This window comes from Mustela nivalis, assembly GCF_964662115.1.
Source record: "Mustela nivalis genome assembly, chromosome: 6".
NCBI lineage: Eukaryota > Metazoa > Chordata > Mammalia > Carnivora > Mustelidae > Mustela > Mustela nivalis.
The window spans coordinates 14,267,182-14,287,919 of record NC_139025.1 but is presented as its reverse complement, the minus strand read 5'-3'; the positions used below and the strand labels follow the sequence as shown (position 1 = coordinate 14,287,919).

General features: G+C 40.0%; 1 protein-coding gene across 9 annotated transcripts in view; it reads right to left on the bottom strand.

Annotated features, from left to right (window-relative positions):
* Positions 1-20,738, bottom strand: part of PSEN1 (presenilin 1) — a 68,024-nt gene that overhangs the window by 18,457 nt on the left and 28,829 nt on the right. For all 9 annotated transcript variants that reach the window (XM_082733491.1, XM_082733495.1, XM_082733492.1 and 6 more), the window contains 5 exons: positions 17,995-18,248; positions 15,545-15,686; positions 8,334-8,401; positions 7,315-7,535; positions 4,250-4,348 (listed from right to left, as the gene is read on the bottom strand). In XM_082733491.1, the coding sequence (XP_082589617.1) occupies positions 4,250-4,348; positions 7,315-7,535; positions 8,334-8,401; positions 15,545-15,686; positions 17,995-18,248 (784 nt within the window). The remainder of the gene's footprint in view (positions 1-4,249; positions 4,349-7,314; positions 7,536-8,333; positions 8,402-15,544; positions 15,687-17,994; positions 18,249-20,738) is intronic.

Below are 20,738 nucleotides of genomic sequence, written 5' to 3'. Positions count from 1 at the left end.
AATCTGCTGTTTTTAGTATATAATCTTTAACATTAAAAATACAATTGGACAGGGGCACCTGGGTGACTCAGTGGGTTAAAGCCTCTGCCTTTGGCTCAGGTCATGATCCCAGAGTCCTGGGATAGAGCCCCGCATCGGGCTCTCTGCTCAGCAGGGAGCCTGCTTCCCTTCCTCTCTCTCTGCCTGCCTCTCTGCCTAATTAATGATCTCTGTCAAATAAATAAATAAAAATTAAAAACAAAAAACAAAAAACCCAAGAAACAACTGGACATATACAGGGCTACCTCATTCTTTCTAATGGCTGCACAACTGTCTACTGTATGAATGTACCATAATTATTTGTAAGTATTCCCACTGATGGATACTTAAGTTACTTCCACTGAGTATTTACTATCAACATTTGGTGGAACATTCTGTATGCACAAATATAAAATATGTAGTCAATTTTAATTTCCAGGAATAACACATAAGAAGCTCACACTCAAATGCTGATTAAGAGGAAAATGTTGATGTTCAAAACTTCACCTTTTTTCTGCCAAAAAACACAGGAAGCACATGATAATAAATTTATATTGGAAAAAGAGCAAAACAAGATCCTTGCATTCCAGACAATGAGTTTTCTAACATTTGACCAGACAAGCACAGCCCTTGCCTCTCCACTTCCCCCAAATGATCTCACACTGAGTCCACAAGAAAACAAGGTCAACTACCTCGTGCTCCGAACTTTCCCTCTCTCTTTCATTAAGTCTCACTACCTTCTGCTGTGGTCTTCCTCTTCCCTCCTTCCAAGTCTTTCCTGTTCTCTTTTAATTCCTCTTCCTGAACTCTCAAGGCAATTTTTTGGGAAAGATTTTTATTTATTGAGCACCTGGGTGGCTTAGTCGTTAAGCGTCTGCCTTTGGCTCAGGTCATGATCCCAGAGGCCTGGGATCGGCCCCTCATCGGGCTCCCAGCTCTGCGGGAAGCCTGCTTCTCCCCCTCCCTCTCCCCCTGCCTGATCTCCCTTCTCGATGTTTCTTTCCCTCTGTCCAATAAATAAAGAGAATCTTTTAAAAAAAAGATTTGTGTTTATTTGACACAGAGCCCACGCGTGCGAGAGTGTGTGAGCGCACAAGTACAGGGAATGGAAGGCAGGCACAGGAACCCCATGTGGGGCTTGATTCCAGGACCCTGGGATCATGACCTGAGCTGAAAGCAGCCGCTTAACTGACTGAGCCACCCAGGCACCCCAGAGAGCAATGTCTACTTGCTTTGTTGATAACCTTGGTCCATGAACTATTCCTTCTTGCTGGTCTCATCAAAGGCTTTCTCCACTGGCTCCTTCCCCTCAGCCTTAGAGACACAGTTACATCTTCTGTCTCCTGGAAACACCTTTCCTCAGGCCTGCTCTCCCCTCAGGTCACCACTGCCCTGTGTGTGTGACAATCCTCTCGGTAGTAGGGGATGTTTACTGAACCTCCCCTCCTTCACCACCCATTCTCTGGCTATACCATAACTCCCACTGCCAGCAACAGCAAAACACAGACACACTGCCTTCCCTTTGCAGCACTGCTTCTAGCCCTACCACTCTACTGAAATTGTTCTCTTAAATGTCACCGAAGACATCCAAGGCACTAAATTCTCTATGGTTTACTTAGTCCTCATCTTTGGCTTCTTCTAGAGCATTTGATGTTCTTCTTGAAACTCTATTTTTCCAATAACCCAACAGGAGATTAGGCAAAAAAAAAAAGCCTACAAAGATACGTCAAACTAGTAACAGGGTAACTGCTTGGTAAGGTATTAAGATTAGAGATGACAGTTATAGTGAAATTCAGCTTTCTTTACAATATTTAATTTTCTTCCAGCATAACAAATTAATGCATTACTTATGCAATCATAAATTTTGAAAATATAGAAAAGATTATACCCAGTAACAAAACAAGAAATATATGTAGCTTTTTTAAAAAAAATGAAAAAAGTCCAAATACCCATTAATAATTATTAGTTAATAAGCCAAAATCAAAATAAAACAAGAGGGGTTTTTTTGCCTCTTAGTTTCACACACACATAATACTGAAGGTATAAGGAAAGTGGTACCTTACACTATTAAAGGAAAAGCCTTTTTAGGAGGCAATTTGGATCCATCAAAATTTACATACATGCTTTGACTTAGCGATTTCATTTTTAAAAACGTATCATGCCAAAAACTTCACGAAGACGGATGATCTCTGCAAGCACTGTTCGTGACAGAAGAAGACCAACAAGGACACCCTTTCCTGAGTACCTAGAGAATACTGTGTAGCCTCTTCCCGTGCTGACATGGAAAACATGTCCTGATACTGTTAAGTGAAAAATCCTAGCTACCCCAATTTTCTTTTCTTCCCTTTACTGTTGTTGTCTGTTCATTTTCTCCCTCTTTAAGCACAGGAGCTGACTAAGTTCTCTCCTTGACATCTTCGCATCCACTTCTGTTGCACCGCTCATCCACTCCCGAAGCTTCAACAGCCTCTGCTATGCTATTAATTCTGTACCTCTGGTCAACCTTTCCCCAGGCACTAGAACTTCACTTCTAAATGCATGCTGGGCATTTCTACCTGGTTCACACGTCCCACCAACTAAGGAAGATATGGGCCACAGACAAAATGAAACGTTCCTGAACCAAGAACACCCCTCTTCATCACTTTTCCTTCAGGCCTGAAACTTCTCTCGTCAGTTGCTAAGAACTACTGATTCTACCTGTACAACCACTCATCAATCAGTCCTCTTCCTGGATCTGCCATTAACAATACCACAGTTCAGACCCTCATTACTTCCCTCCTAGATTACTACAGTATGTGCTTAGTTATTAGACATTACTTTGGTTCTCACCACCCATAAATCAGTCTGCATAATGCTGCAAGCCTGCGGAGCCACAGCTCTGATCATGTAACTCTTATGCTCAAGAACCTCTGATTCCCCAGCGATCAGCGAATAGCATACAGATATCTACACCAGCCCCTCAAAGCTATCCCTGATCTTGCCCTAATCTGCCTTTCCAAATCCATCCTCCTAGAACTCTTCCCCATTTTTACTAGTCAATCTAAACACTTGAAACTTGATAAAGACTCCCTATACTTCTGTCTCAAAGCCATTCTTTGCAACAAGCCCACCTATGGAATCAACTCCTCCATCTGTGTTTGCTGAAATCCCATTTTTTTTTTTTTTTAAGATTTTATTTATTTGACAGAGAGAGAGAGAGATCACAAGTAAGCAGACAGGCAGGCAGAGAGAGAGGGGCAAGCAGGCTCCCTGGTGAGTAGAGAGCCCGATACAGGGCTCGATCCCAGGACCCTGAGACAATGACCTGAGCCAAAGGCAGAGGCTTGAACCCACTGAGCCACTCAGGCCCCCCAAATTCCACTATCCTTAAAAGGTTTAATACAAATGCTATCTCATCCACTAAGCCTTCTTTGTTTCCCCAGCCAGGTTTTCCTTCTTCTCAACTCTCTTTACACTTCAATTGTGCCTCCTCTGAATCTGGAAACAATGCTGGATGTTGCTTATTTATACATTTGCCTTATCTCACCTCTAAACTATAAGCAAAGGAGTTCTGGGTAAGGCAGAGCATCTTAAACAACTTTATGTCCCCCACACTGCTCTGTGGCAGGTCAATGCCCAAATGCATATGTACTGAACGATTAGGAAGAACAGCATCCCAAAATAACCAAAAGAGGCACATTGTGAAGGAACAGTACATTTTTTTTGGTAAGCTAGGGCAAGATTCCTCTGTAGTAAATGGCTCAATAACTCTTGACTAATTAGATTTTATTTTATTTATTCTTTAAGATTTTATTTATTTGTCAAAAAGAGACACAGAGAGAGAGATGGCATAAGCAGGGGGCGCGGCAGGCAGAGGGAGAAGCAGCTTCCCGCTGAGCAAGGAGCCCGATGTGGGGCTCGATTCCCAGACTCTGGGATCATGACCTGAGCTGAAGGGAGATGCCCAACCGATTTAGCCACCCAGGCACCTAGTAACTAATAAGATTTTAGTTGAGAGAAATGGCTCCCCACTCTCTAAACATTTCTTCTATTTCTACATCTACTGAAAACTCTCTTGAACCAGCGTCAGGTGGAAGACAATAGTTTGCAAGGAAACAGGGATATGTAGACGTTCTTTTAATGTTATGCATTTAAGATGAAAGAAAGTATAATAATGACTATAATTACATCTGTTTGAGTTCCTATAAATTATAAGCTGAGTAGTAAGTTAACATCATTCCAAAATACTTACAGGAGTAAATAAGAGCCGGAAAGAGAGTTTCATTCCTCTCCTGAGCTGTTTCAACCAGCATACGAAGTGGGCCTTTTGGACACAAAACAGCCACTAAATCTAGAAAGAGAAAATTTAAAAAAAAAAAAAAAAAAAAGAAGTCTGCAAAAATGCATTGGCCAAGTTTACAAATGGGTGTGTCAGGGAGGAATTAACCAAGGGAAAAGGGTTAATGTCTTCTTTACACAGGAAGATGCTGAACCATATGAAATAAACAGGAGGTACACTGGTGGGGGAAAAAACAACCTACACAAAACCACACAGAGGATCCGTGTAAATTTTGTTTTGGTTTTTGCCCATTTGGTTAGTTTACAGTGTATCATCACAGAGTTCCAGGAACAAGTCTTCTCTGAGTTTGAAAAAAAAGGGCAGATATAATGACAAGACAGAACTACTCTAGAGCAGCTGTCAACTTCCAATAAGCAAAAACAAAGAGAAGCTATTTCTGAACAAATCATATCTATGGGCCACAGATGGAGGCTTTACAACAAGAGGAATTTAATAGAGGGGATGACTGAATTTCTCAAAATATGAAGAGCAGAGTAACAGAGACTCATTCCCTCTCCTTTTTAAAAATAGTGTATGTACTACTTAGGGAAACCTGAATTAAAGGACAGTAAGTTTAAATAAAACAAAATAAAACTTTGCATGAAATCCTTTTAGTATTTCTTTGTACCTCTGTCAAAAGCACTTCACAGTATCAGATCCTAAATGCATGTGGTACTGAAAAGTGGCTTATTTTACAAACACAGCAACTCAGAATAGGAGCAATCTGCCTAAACTATTCTTGATTCTACCACATTCTCTTTCCATCAACGGGGATTTTTCTTACATTTTCTGTGCCATAAAAATTCACAATATAGAAGTACAGAAAATCCCAAACATTTAAAAATATTAAAACAGGTGTAGATAAATCTGTGAAGGAAGACTTCACAGCTAACGCTGCCATCCCCATCATTCAGATGCATTTAAGTTAAAAAAAAAAACCCTCATAACTGCAAGTGGTCACGTCTCCTTGAATATTACATCGACTACCACTAATATAATAAAACACACACACACACAGAGAAATCTCTGATCTCACTGCTTCCACTTTGATTTGTTTGGGATGAGAAAGGAGAGATTTGCCATGCTCTGAAATAAGGAGCTTTTCAACCTGTTTGAAGCTGCATGTCCTGTAACTATCTTGGCTTTATGACATGCTGCCCCTAACAGAAGTGCTAAATGATAAACAACCTTATTTTTAGAGCAATTAAAGTGAATTTTGTTTCAAAAATTTTAGAACCTGTGGGACAAATTTAAGAATCTTCAGATGTTGTAAAAAGGGACTTGAGAATCACTCCTCTAAATCATGGACATAAAAGTCTCTTACTTTAAAGGAACTCAAAGGTCTGGAGAAATGATCATTTGTATCACGTATGGAAGAAGAAGTGCTGATGGGAGAAATACTGTAATGCAGTACAAAGAATGCTGGACCTGGGATTCAGATTCTAGATCCAATGCTATAAGCTTGGGCAAACACCTGATCTCTCTAAATCTCAAGTCTGTTAGCAGTAACACAGGAAGTACTGCCTTGACTACTTTACAGGATTATATATGTTATTTTTAAAAATAACAGCTAACATTTACTGATACTGTTCTAAGTGTATTATAGGTATTTTTTCTCATTTAATCTTCACTTAAATGTTGATCACTGTGCTAGTCACACAGCCAAAACATGAAAGGAGAGGAGCCTGGATTGAGCCAGACATGGCTGCCTCCAGAACAGGCACTGTTTTTGTTTTTGAACATACAAAAATAGAACCAGACTCTTTATGTCTGATGTCTGACTGATGATAGATAGATGTCATGTTTCATTTAATTAAATTTTAACTTGCTTGAGTATGTCACAATGGTGCTCTGTGAGGTCTGTAGCCCAAGGCTGGTGGGAACGGTGAAAGTCCCACTGAAATTCTTGGTCAGGAGCCCAGCATTGTATACTTCTACAGGTGAGATGGGCACTATTAACAATGTCTGGAAGTCCACAATGGAGAAAGTGAGGCTTGTACTGTGGCTTTAATATACACAGAGACATTTGTAACCTTGATATATATTTTGAGCATCTGTGAAGCCAGAGGTTCTCATAGCCATTTTCCTCAAAGAGGAAAACCTTGGGTAAATAATTGCTGTTGCTGTCATTGGTGGAACCAGATGACTAAACCATGGCAATGGCTCCAGAGTCTATAAAAATGCACAGATGGAGCCAACTGTAGGCTAGGATAAGATGACCCGCTGAAGTTCATCTAATTTTGCTGAGCCCTAGACCCCACTCTCTGATCAAGGATGTCTGGATTAGGCAATGAAAAGGAGGAGCCCTTCAGGAAGTAAGCTTCATCACATGTAATTCTGATGTTGTGCATGAGGGGTACAAACTCCCACTGCTGTTCACTTGATCCTGAAGGGCTCCCCAAGTAGCCACAGGTCCAAGAAAGGGGTGAGCTCCTCTAGCACTTTGTCAACTAGTAAGGGACTGAGGACAGAAGAGGCCACCTTTCTTTTAGGTGTGATACTCCAGAAGGGCCAGACTTAGCTCTATCTTGTAGCAGGGAGGCCCTGGTAGCTGGCCTGGGCTTATAGAATGCTGCCTCCATGACCCAAAGAACGACGTGGAACTTCACAGGTTCAGGACCTGTTTCTACATGAGGAAACTGAAGCTCAAGGAGTCTGACACTCTTTCTTAGCATCACAAAGACTGCTGGTGGTGGAGACAGGATTTAAACCTCAGTCTTCTAAGAAGTCTGGATCCTTCCACTAATCCCTCACTGGCTTAAAATGTGGGCAGTAAGAAAACATTCTTAAAGAACTCAACCTCAAAAAGAAAGGAAATCTTTATAAGAAAAAAGATACTCTAGCTAATTCATTATTTTCTGAAAAGCTATGGGATGTTAACTGTTACCACTTTCCTAAGTCAAGATAACTGGAAAAGGAAGGGAAACACACCAGTGAGGTACTTCTGTGATGAACAAAATGTCAGTCTTGAGTTTTACCATATACTGAAATCACAGCCAAGATGAGCCACGCTGTCCATTCTGGAAGGTACTTGATAAATACCAGGGCCATGAGGGCACTGATCATGATAAGATATGCCTGCTGGAGTCGCAGAGGCCCTTTCCAGTGAATGGCAATCATTCCCACCACACCAAAATTCCAGATCAGGAGTGCAACAGTAACGTAGTCCATGGCAACATTGTAGGTTTTAAACACTTCCCTGAAAAAAATTAAACAAATCTAAAAATATTTATGTACACTAATTTTCATCAAAACATTATTCAGAATTATGATTCCCTCAGATTAGATATTCATAGCCTATCTTCATATTTTTACCATATCTTTTATCAACCTGTGCTATTTAACAGTTTTCTTTAAATTCACTTTTTCTCTCAAGTTGAGCTTTCTTTAGCAGAAAACTCTATCATTCATATAAATAGGAAACCAGTATCACAGGTCATAGCTGTAAAAGTAAGTACAAAAACTAAAAAAAAAGGCCACATGTCACTTAAAATGCCATAATGGGTGGGGCGCCTGGGTGGCTCAGTTGGTTAAGCCTCTGCCTTTGCCTTGGGTCCTGATTCCAGTCCCAGGATCAAGCCCCATGTCCAGCTCCCTGCTCAGCAGGAAGTCTGCTTCTTCCTCTGTCTCTCCCCACCTATTGCGTTCACACTGTCTCTCTCAGATGAATAAAACCTTTAAAAATAAAATAAAATGCCACAACAGAAAGAAACCCTAGTTTTAAAATACCTGAAATTAGAAAAATTAAACATCCACAATACATTTCATATGGCTAGGACACAGGATGTTATTTTTGTAAAATGAAATTTAGTGCAGCCATGAAAAAATATATATATATTTTATAATACTAACCAGTCTTAAGCATATCAAGTACAAACTATGTATGGAAATGATCATAATTTAAGAGTATTTCACCAACAAAGTCCATGGGTTTAAGTGACAGTTATATAGCTCAGAGTTAATTCCTGAAAACCAGATTAAGTATTTCACCACTTACCCCAAGTAAATGAATGAGAAAAAGAACAGCAACAACAGAGATGAAATAATAAGCCAGGCATGAATGACCTAGAAAAGAAAGCATTTCAATTTAACTAACAGATCCCATATCCTAAAGGAAGGCAAGTTTCTTACTTCAAAAATAATATATTATTTCTGTGAATGTTACTCTTTTCAAATGGCAGAACTCAAACTGACTTTGGGATCAGTGCATACTTATACTGAAACTCTTTGCTACCGAACTACTCAGAATAGAAAATAGAAAATTCAGCAAGACATATATACACACTTGTTCCTTTAGAAACGTGAAAGTTTTTATTTTTTTTATTTTTGTTTTTTAAAGATTTTTTATTTTATTTATTTGTCATAGAGAGAGAAGCGAGAGCAAGCACAGGCAGACAGAGTGGCAGGCAGAGGCAGAGGGAGAAGCAGGCTCCCCGCCAAGCAAGGAGCCCGATGTGGGACTCGATCCCAGGACGCTGGGATCATGACCTGAGCCAAAGGCAGCCGCTTAACCAACTGAGCCACCCAGGCATCCCTAGAAACGTGAAAGTTTTTAAATAATGCATTCTAAAATAAAGTATCAACAGAGCCAATAGTCAACATTTAAAGCTTAAAGCAGTAATAGTTTCAATGGAAAAATTCTGTTGTATTTTGGAAATAAACAGAAATAAATTGAATAAAATAAAATTCAATGAAACTGAAAATCACAGTCCATTAAATGACTTACATATATATACATTAACTATATTTTAAAAAGTAGGCCTTTTAGGTTATATAGCCATTTTAATTTTTTTTAAGGTTTTTTTTTTTAAGATTTTATTTATGTGGGCGCCTGGGTGGCTCAGTGGGTTAAGCCGCTGCCTTCGGCTCAGGTCATGATCTCAGGGTCCTGGGATCGAGTCCCGCATCGGGCTCTCTGCTCAGCGGGGAGCCTGCTTCCTTCTCTCTCTCTGCCTGCCTCTCTGCCTACTTGTGATCTCCCTCTGTCAAATAAATAAATAAAATCTTTAAAAAAAAAAAAAAAGATTTTATTTATGTATTTGTGAAGTGTACAAAGCAGGGGGCGTGACAAGCAGAGGAATAAGTAAGCTCTTAGCTGAGCAAGGAGCCTGATGTGGGACTCAATCCCAGGGTCCTGAGCCCAAAGCAGATGCTTAACTGACTGAGCCACCCAGGCACCCCCCCCAAAATCATCTCTAAACTGGAATATTATTTTGTCTTCATTAAAAAAAAAAAAATCACCCACACCCATCTCCCAGATCCAGTTGTTCCAATAATCAGGCTCTAACCTATGAAAATCTAGTTATGATCAAAATACATGTTAATTTTCTCTTTGGTTTTCTTCTGGTCACCCAAGGTGATCTGTAATTATTAATTCCTTTAAAAGAAAAGATTTCTTAAAAATTCTTGCTGTCTCTTTTTCTTTAAAACAATTTCAGGGGCACCTGGGTAGCCCAGTCGTTAAGCGTCTGCCTTCAGGTCAGGTCATGATCCCAGGGTCCTGGACTGACCCCTGTATCTGGCTCCCTGCTCCATAGGAAGCCTGCTTCTCCCTCTCCCACTCCCCCTGCTTGTGTTCTCTAGCTGTATCTCTGCCAAAACAAAACCAAAGCAAAAACTTAAGAAAGAAAGAAAGGGAGAGAAAGAAAGACAGACAGAAAGAAAGACAACTTCTTAAGTGGTACAATTAGGAAAAAAGTTAAAAGAATGCCTTTACATAGAAGTTGGTATTCTTTGGACATATGAATATTCTAAACTGACTCTCTGAATAAACAAAGTTAATTTCTGGTGTTCTTTCACAAAAATCTCCCCTAATTTATCATAAAAAATTTCAAGTGGTGCCTCAGTCAGTTAAGTGTCTGCCTTCAGCTAAGGTCATGATCTCAGGGTCCTGGGATCAAGGTCTGCATCTCCTTTTCCCTCTGCCCCTCCTCCTGCCCCAACTCCCCACTTGTGCGCGCGTGCGCGCTCTCTCTTTCTCTTTCTCAAATAAATGAAAATCTTCAAACAAAAAAATTTTTTCAAACACACATCAAAGTTTAAAGAATTTTACAGCCACCATTCACATTTTGATATACTCACTTTGTAGCATCTCTATCCATTTCTCCTTTTTATTTTTAATACATATCAAAGTAAACTGAAGACACCTGTACATTTCCCTCTCAAAATATTCAACTTTAGCAAAATATTCTATAGGGAGTCCTTACTCTATTTTATCAGCAGAAAACCCAATAAAGCTTAAGCAGAAAGGAATCTCCCTGCATGCTCCCCACCCCGCTGTGCTTACAAGACTCAGCTTCAGAGATAATCCAGGTTATAAAACTCAAAAGTAGATGAAATATTACAAAACAGAAAAGCTTTACAAAGTGGAAGATGTACATTGGTACTCCGTATTAAGCTCGACTGAAAGGTCAGAGTAAATACTGAGTATTAGAAATTCTCATTTTTATTTTTAATTTTTAAATTTTTTAAATTTTTAATTTTTTTTTAAAAAAGATTTTATTTATTTATTTGACACACAGAGAGAGAAATCGCAAGTAGGCAGAGAAGCAGGCAGAGAGAGACGGGGAAGCAGGCTCTCCGCTGAGCAGAGAGCCGGATTCGGGACTCGATCCCAGGACCCTGAGATCATGACCTGGGCTGAAGGCAGAGGCTTAACCCACTGAGCCACACAGGTGCCCTAGAAATTCTCATTTTTCTTGAGAAATGCTTGTTACCTTATTTTTTTCAGCAAGAGAGCATGGGGATTGTGTTTATTTTAAGAAAGCACTTTTCTGAATACAAAAGTAACATACATGTATAACACTGAGAAGCTAAAGAAACACTAAAGGAAGAAAACCATTCCCACGGACCAGTGACAACCAATTAACGTATTTTTTTCAGGCATTCTTTTATTACAGACACATTCTCATGCCACCAAATACTTTTTGAAAATATTGATTTTTATAAAATGAGAGTCCTTAGTCTTTTGTGTGGGGCCTCCCAGCTGTCCAATCCTATTGATGGGTGAAAATACGATTTCTAAATGACTAAATTATAATATTCTACGTATATGGATGAACCCACAATTTTACCTTTTCTTATTTATTTAGCTTTTTTCTTATTTATTTAAACGTTTCTTATTTATTTAACCTTTTCTTATTCCGTATTTCTTATGGAACTTATGGTTTTCTACTTTATTCTAATTATAATTTATGCTAGGATAAAAATCCTAGCATACAAATATTTTTCTGCATTTCAGATTCTTTCTCTCAGATACATCATGAAAGCAAAATTATGGAATCAAAAAGTGTACATTTTTTCTAATTACTATTGATACATATTGGCTTAGTGACTTCACAAAAAAAAAACCCTATATTAATCTTCACCAAGTCAATAGATGAAATATGTTGATTTATTATTTTAATATGTTTCTGTTTTTACCATTGAGGAAACATATATACACACATCTCTCTCTCTCTCCTGGCCATCTATATTTCTTTCTTTTTTTTTTTTTAAGATTTATTTATTTATTTATTTGACAGACAGAGATCACAAGTAGGCAGAGAGGCAGGCAGAGAGAGAGAGGAGGAAGCAGGCTCCCCGCATGAGCGGAGAGCCCGACGCGGGGCTCGATCCCAGGACCCTGAGATCATGACCTGAGCTGAAGGCAGAGTCCTTAACCCACTGAGCCACCCAGGTGCCACCTGGCCATCTATATTTCCTTTGTAATTCTTCTGGCTTGGGTTTTAAAAAATTTCTTAGAATGTTCATAATATTTTTTATGATGTTTTAAAGTAATCTCTACACCTAAGGTGGGACTCAAACTTACAACCCCGAGATCAAGAGCTACATGCTCTAATGTCCTATAATGTCTGTGTTCATAATTTTCTGAATGATTTATAAATGCTCTTCATAGTACAAAGATATTAAATGCCCTCTGTCTGTAATAATGGCTTTTGGTCACCGATGTTGTGATTTTCTGAATTATTACCTGAATTCAAAGCCTCTTCTGATGATGACTAAATAGCACTTCCCCTTCTTCTAGAACATCAGGTGGTAAAACAGACTTTTCCCTCATCTTGCAAAAATCCCTAGTTCAGCTTTCTTGTGCTAAAAGCTCTGAAAGCAAAGAGCCCTGCTTCAGTACAGAACAGCAAGCATCTCCTCTAAACCCTGAACTGTCCAGGCCAGAAATCGCATGGCTTTAATAAGTTACATAGTTCTGTCTCTAACCGTGATATGTAAATAAGCCTTTTCAGTTCTACCTTTTTCAAGTTTGTTCGGTCTTTCAACTTCTTGTGCTTCTCACAGACTTTGCACAACCAACCACTGACAATAAATCCTCCAGGTTTATTTCCAAACAGGTCCTGGCAAGTTTCTGAATTTCTGACTCAAAAGCTCCTTTTATTTTGGAGTAGAAATCAAAGTAAACAACTTGTTCCTATAGAATTGGCTGTGCCTGCTAAGACTTGAACTTAATGTTAACAAAACAATATGAACAAACAAATGTGGAAATGTGGCTGAAAATAAACCCTTTTTAGACGATCTAAAATGAGACGTAACTAAAAGATGCACAAAACTGACCAAAATATATCAAGACAGGTTTGAGGCGCCGTGGAGCGAGTACACATCTCCCCTCTCTCTTGCCGAATGCAACCATGAGAGCTGGCCAGAATGCGTGCAGCCGCTAGGTGAGGACTCTGACAAGTGAAGAGTCAGCTGGGCTGGGGAACTGGAAGTGAGTTTAGCACGTTTTCCCTCCAGTCCTAGCCTCCTCCATCAAACTCACTGCAACCCCAAATGGGCATTGGCAAGATGGTGGGAGCTCTAGAAGTCTACTTCTGGATAAGCAACAGGAAAGAGGTCTCCTAACACCAAAAAAGAATGCAAAAACCTCACTTCACCATCTTCTCACATCCAGCCATCAAACAGTCCTGCGGGGGTGGTACTGAGGGTTGCAGGAGCCTAAAATTCTGAGGGAGGGGAAGCTTCCTCTCTAACTGGAGGAACGGTAGTTCCCCCAAAGTGGGGCAGATGGCACTTGCTTTACTTTTCTCTCTGCCCTACCACTTCTTGGCACTGTCGTTGGTAAAATAAAACCAGCTCTCTGGTTGGAGGAACGGAACAGGGACATCCAAAAGAACCAAAAAGTACCAGGGAGATCACAGAAAGGAAGGCTCAAGAAAGCAAACTTATAACTGGTATGAATTTATGGGCTCATCCTTAAGGGGTGCAGGTGTGGGTATGACTCTAAACAGAATACAGACTCCCCATAAAATGTGAAGAACGAAAGTAGCATATAATCCAGATAAGAGTCACAAAGTGAAGGGCACCCAGGTGGCTCAGTCGGTTAAGTGTCTGCCTTGAGCTCAGGTCATGATCCCAGGGTCCTGGGATCGAGCCCCACATTGAGCTCCCTCCCCAGTGGGAAGTCTGCTTCTCTAACCCTCTCCCCACTTGTACTCTCTAATAAACAAATAAAATATTAAAAAGAAAAGTCACAAAATGAGTCTAATAAAGCAGAGACGCAGAACTAGCAGGTAAACACAGATGCAGAAAAAGTAACGGCCATGAGGATATTTGAACAGAGGCAGGAGGAGGCTCTGCAGCAGGGTTCACAGCATCTGCTCTTCGGTTTTCTAAGTATTGAGGACTACCTCCAATGATCATAGACACCTTTGTCTTCAATCTTTTCCACTTGCTAATGTCAGACTGCAGATGGTCATCACTTGGGTTAACACTTCCACCCACTCAAACGTTCAACAAGCGGTTAAATTGTGTGTAATTTTACAGTTTGTCCACACTGGAACAGTATTTGATCTTACTGGTAATTAACCAAATGCAAATGAAGGCATTTCGTTTAGCTTATAAAAATTAGCACAGAACTTAAAAAATTCAGTGCTGTGAAAGGTTAAGGTAAGACAGTCTCATTCACTACTAATGTTAAGTACAAATTGATACTATCATTTTGAAAAAAGGAATTTTGCACACCATGATAATTAAAAAAAATATAGATGGGGCACTTGGGTGGCTCAGTCAGTTAAGCATCTTTGGTTTGATCCCCAGGGTCCTGGGATCAAGCCCCATGGCGGGCTCCCTGCTTAGCAGGGAGTCTGCTTTTCCCTCTCCCTCTGCCCCTCCCCACCATGGCTGATCCCTCTTGTTTTCTTGCACTCTCTCTCAAATAAATAAAATAAAAATTTAAAAATGTAGATAATTTGCCCCATAAATTCTGTGTTGAGGATTTTACCCTAAGGAAATAATATGAAAAATCAAAAAGGCTCCATAAAGGCATTCATTGTTTTTTAGAGTAGTAAAAAAATGGATATGACTTAAATGTCCAACATCAGGGAAAATAGGGTAAGTAAATTAAAATACACTCATTGAGTCAAATGTTACATAGCCTTTAGACACATTTTCTGAGGATTTAAATATGGAAAAATGCTTATGCCAAAGTAAAAGTTAAGAAAGGACACATATTTATTAAACATTTTATTTTAACTATGTTAAACATATACAGACATAAATACTAGAGGGGAAAAGAGTAGACTTCAATATCTGGAAAGTTATATTTATTTCTTTTATTTGAGAAAGACTTGTAATAATTTGTGATTTCTGAGGCATGCACCTGAAATATGGCAGGTGGCTAAAATTTAAGAGTGAATCCCTTAGTGAGAGGGTGAGCTAAGGGAGCAGAGGCTGGGAGGGTTGGCCCTGTGTCTTTGCTATACAATCTCCCCCGCCCTCATTTCCCAAGGAAAGAGCTAGTGCTACTGAAGGAGAGACAGTGAGGGAATGCATGGCTCCCAGTGTAGAAATGGGAATATAGCCAGTCACCAATGAGTTTAACATCAGTGTCTGAAAGAAGCTCTAGTGGTCTGCACTCAGGAAAATCTGAAATTTTTAAGTCATATTACTTTATGGGGACAATTATATCCTACAGTACTATTTGCGAATGAGGGAATTCACAAAGGTCTTAGGACTTAATCTGGAATGTCCTAAGCATACTGCAAATCAAAATGTTAAAAACATTTAGAATATGATAAGAAAAAAAATTTTCCCCCATAATGTCTTTTTGTGTTTTTAAATGTTCTACAATAAGGGGGAAAAGCAAAAATCAGTTCTAGAATATAAAATTCTTTTCTCTACTGGACCAAGTACGGTGACAGGAAAACCCAGTCACAAAAAGAACATGCTGGAAAGCAAAGTTCCATGTCTCATGCTCACCTTATAGCACCTGTATTTATAGAGAACCACCAGGAGAATAGTCATGACAACAATGACGCTGATCATGATAGCAGCATTCAGAATTGAGTGCAGGGCTCTCTGCCCCACGGTTTCTGTATCTTCCGTGAATGGGGTATAGATTCTGTAATAAAATACAAAAGTGCGAAGTAAGTGTTAATGGGTATCTCAAACCACAACCCTCTCCAACACCAGTTTTAGTTCCTTGATTCAACTGATATCTTGTGACTTTTCTCCATCTCAGCAATCTCGCCAAGAATTTCAGCTAAGAAAGGTAGCTATACTCAAGTTCTTATATACAAGTTCTTCAAAACAAAAGGAGAGATCTCAAATGTGGAGAGGTGGACTTTTGTGAGCCAGACACTGGCTCCATCTAGTGGATGCTTTACACTGAAATCATTACTTACCAAATGTCCTCTCTCCACAGCTTATTAGTGATTTGTTTAGAGAACTAGATTCTACCACATGAACTACCTAAGCTATAAGTACTTGTCAAAGGAAGGTGGCTTATATAATAATGGCTTACAATTATTTTTTTCACTCACAGGGTAACTACAATTGGAGTTGTTTTAACATAACGTCACATACCCATCTTCCCCTTGGTTTCTCATTCACATAAACACACTTTTATTTCAGGTTCCAGCGTTCCCAGCTAAGAGACTTTATTTCTGACTCCCTTACAGTTAGGTGTGACCATGACACAAAGTATGGCCTATGAGTTAAAAGCGGATGTGTTGTGTAGAACTTCTAAGAAAGGCATTAATTCTGCTGGGAGATATGTCTTAGGTCCTTTTCTCCCTCACCACTTCCTGCTTCCTGTTGTCTGAATTGAACAGGAAGTTCAGCACCAATAAGGAACTGGGGCTCCAGTACCAATAAGGAACCTTGAATAGCCTAAAGGATAGAAGCCAAAGGAAAAGGAAAGAAGAAGCCCGAGTCCTTGAGGAATGTGAAGACATACTATTAATCTGGACTGACCACCCTGTACCACTCTCGGGGAGAAAGATAAGATACGTATACCATTTAAACCAGTTGTTTTGATTTCCTATAACAGAGTCAGGAAACTTTCGGTTAAGGACTAAAGAGGACATATTTTAAATTTTGTGGTCTATATGGCCTCTGTTGCAACCACTGAACCCTTGCCACTGTAGTATGAAGGCGGCTATAGACAATATATAAATGAACAATATATATGAATGAACATGATTATGTTCCAGTAAAACTTTATATAATTACAAAAATAGGTGGTGGCAGGCAGATCTGTCCTGTGGGCACTATGGCTTACTAACCCTGTTCTATAATATACAGCCAAAACTAACCCTAAGCTATACAGATAGTACTTCCCAGTCTCTTTTGACCGTGGTCTCTAATTCCTGCCCTTTACTCCTGTCTTAGCCTTTCTCCCAAAGGGCTAATACCTTGGCTTTTAGAACGCCACACAGTTTGCTAATTCAAATTTCAAAATTCATTTAAAGCTTTGTTTGAGCCCTTAGGGGCCCTACGGAGTTCTAGAGACAAAATTATGTGAATCTGAATCAAAGTATTTTCCTTGAAGGCAAAGGGCTCCTACCAACAGCAGGACAGAACCTATACAACAACCCCCCCAGGAGTCTAGAGAACGGGAGCATGCACTAACTCTTCATCCTTTCATTTAGCAACTTTTTTGTTGTTGTTGAGCACTTGTTACATAACTAGTTGTAGAAACAATTTGCCCTCATAGGCCTTACCTTACAGAAAGAAACCAGGCTTAAATAATGTAAATAAATATTTGCATATTGTGACAAGTGAAAAAGAACAGGCTGCTATAAGAAAGAGTATCCAAAAGGACCTCATTCTGTTACAAGGATCAGGGAAATCACCTTTGAGGACGTAACACTTAAGCAAAGATGAAAACGATGATAAGAATTCATCCATCAAATCTAGAAAAGGGAAGAATGTTCTAGCAGAAGAACAATGGGACCACTGGCCCTGAGGTGGAAAAGATTAATATTCAACTCTTTACCTGTTCAATTTCAAATAAATTCAGCATCGCCCAGTGACACCACACATGAAACAGAACTCTGTAGCTCTCATTTTCTCTGCTTAAAGCAACAAATAATAACCCCTAACAGCCAGAGCAGTCAGAGAGGACTTCGTGCTCCCTCAGAGCAAAGCCTCCAAGGTGATGACGACGCACTATAAAGGAAAGCCAGGGGGGCCTGGGTGGCTCAGTGGGTTAAGCCGCTGCCTTCGGCTCGGGTCATGATCTCGGGGTCCTGGGATCGAGTCTCACATCGGGCTCTCTGCTCAGCGGGGAGCCTGCTTCCCTCTCTCTCTGCCTGCCTCTCTGACTACTTGTGATTTCTCTCTGTCAAATAAATAAATAAAATCTTTAAAAAAAAAAAAAAGGAAAGCCAGACCAGTCTTGGGAATAATTAAACACTCATACATACAGCTGTCCATCCTTCCGGGTATAGAAGCTGACTGATTTGATGGTAGCCACGACCACCACCATACAGAGAGTCACGGGGACAAAAAGCATGATCACATGTTTGGCGCCGTATTTCAACGTCAGCTCTTCATCTTCCTCTTCTTCTTGTTCCACCACCTGCCGTGAGTTACCCTGGGGTCGTCCATTAGATAATGGCCCAGGGTTGCCACGTCTCCGCCTTTCACTGCTGTGCTCGTGCCGTTCTCTGCTGTCATTCTAAAAGCACAAGAGAAACTTTTTTCAAGAAGTCAGACTCTCAGTAGAATCAAGGTATTTTATAAAAACAGAAAATGGAGTAATTAGACCTGAGATTAAGGAGAGGCCCATCATTACTTGAGTTCTAAAAACTCAAAGCAAGAAAGAATCAATTCACAAAAGGCGTGCAATTTAAAAGTCTAGATGAGGCGCCTCTGGGTGGTTCAGTAGGTTAAGCGTCTGCCTTCAGCTCAGGTCATGATCCCAGGATACTCAGTTGAGTCCCACATGGGGCTCCCTGTTCAGCAGGAAGTCTGCTTCTCCCTCTGCCTGCAGCTCCCCTTCTTGTGCGCTCTCTGACAAATAAATAAATGTTTGTATGTAGGTATGTCTGTCTGTCTAGATGATTTGCCGCTCTTTGGTGCAGGAAACCCGGTCCTCCCTCTCACCCGGCTTTTTCTGGGTTTTACCTCTTTCTCCTCTTCCATTCTCAACCTAATACAACTGTAATCCTCTGAGGTTTGGCTTAAAAACGGATACCTGCATGAAACCTTATTTATTACAGCTGCAAGTGTAGTAATCTCACCTTTTTCAAAATTAAGAACTGCTTTCCACCTGCAGTTTCATACCAGTTATACAAGGAACTATCTCCCTTTCATAATTTTTTTTAACTAGGCTCTACAACCAGCGTGGGGCTTGAACTCATGACCCTGAGATTAAGAGTTGCCTGCTCCACCAAATGAGTCAGCCAGGCGCCACAACCTTATTATTATTATTATTATTTTTAAATTTTATTTATTTGACAGACAGAGATCACAAGTAGGCAGAGAGAAAGAGGAGGAAGCGGGCTCCCTGCGGGGCTCATGGACCCTGGGATCAGAGCCGAAGGCAGAGGCTTTAACCCACTGAGCCACCCAGGTGCCCCCCAACGTTCATTATTATTATTTTTTTTTTTAAAGATTTTATTTATTTATTTGACAGAGAGAAATCACAAGTAGTTGGAGAGGCAGGCAGAGAGAGAGAGGAGGAAGCAGGCTCCCTGCCAAGCAGAGAGCCCCATGTGGGACTCGATCCCAGGACCCCGAGATCATGACCCGAGCCGAAGGCAGCAGCTTAACCCACTGAGCCACCCAGGCGCCCCCCCCAACGTTCATTATTAATAAGACTTAAAATCCTTACAGTGATATACAAGGGATCTATTATTTCTTACAATTGCATGTAAATCTACAATTATTTCAAAAATTTATTTAAAAGATTTAAAAAAATCTTTACAGAGAGAAATTAGGCCTTAAACAATTCTGATGCTCCTCCAGCCAGAGGCGTCCTCACCTTGCCCTGTATAGAATGAAGGAGCAACAAATATTTGACAAATGACCGAATGAAACTAGAACCTTTCTTAGATTCTACTTTCCTCGGTTTCTTAATCCAAACACCACTTTTATCCTTATGCTGGGTTTACCCTTTCTTATCTTTCAAGTTCAACTTCCTTTTTGGTATCACTGTTCATATCTAAAACTCAACTTTTTGTAAAGGAGAGAGTGAATCTGAAGAGCATTAATAAGAATAATAAAAATAACAGATAAAAGGAGGAAAAGAACAGCACTCCTCCTAGGTAAGTACAGAATAGGAGAGGAAAGCAGACTGACAGCCATTGTTGCTGGTAAAATGTAATCAGCTTAGTTAAGATAAGAACAGGTTCTCTTATGAAGATCGTGTGAGAACATGCCACTCTTTTACCTCATTTTTGACTACAGACTGTAACTATTACTGTTAGTCATTAAAAATACATTACACTCTTAATAATAACTTAAAATTATTAGGACGTACTGGACTGTGATACGTGCTTTACATTAAATTCTCACTGCCACCCCGTCATCACCACTTTGTAGGTGGGGAAATGGCCACAGCTAGGAAGCATTACAGAGAGAGTTTGAACCCAGGCACGACCGACCAGAAATCAAGCTCTTAACCACCTTTCAATGAGCTGTTCACAAGACAACACAGGAACTCGGCAGACTCAGTGTCTGCACTGAGAACTGGCTGAGTTCTTTTTCACTTTACTTTGAAAATATTCATCCTGTAAGTAATTATTAAAATTCTATATTCCAGGTACTGTGCTATGGCAATACTGAAATTAAAAAGATCCTTCAGATCACAAGTTTGCTTTAATACAGGATAAATATAAAGTGCTGCAGGACTGATAATTCTATGTGGTCCAAAAAGGCAGCATAAAGATATGATCCTTTAAAAAAAAAAGATTTTATTTAATTATTTGATATAGACAGAGAGAGAGAGAGAGAGAGATACCAAGAGAGAGAACATAAGCAGGGGGAGTGGGAGAGGGAGAAGCAAGCTTCCCGCTAAGCAGGGAGCCCAATGCAGGGCTCAATCCCAGGACCCTGGGATCATGACCTGAGCCAAAGCCAGATTCTTAATGACTGAGCTGTCCAGGCACCCCAAAGATACGATTCCTGAGAAAAGTGAGTGGAAGGTGAATGGTCTCCAAGCAGA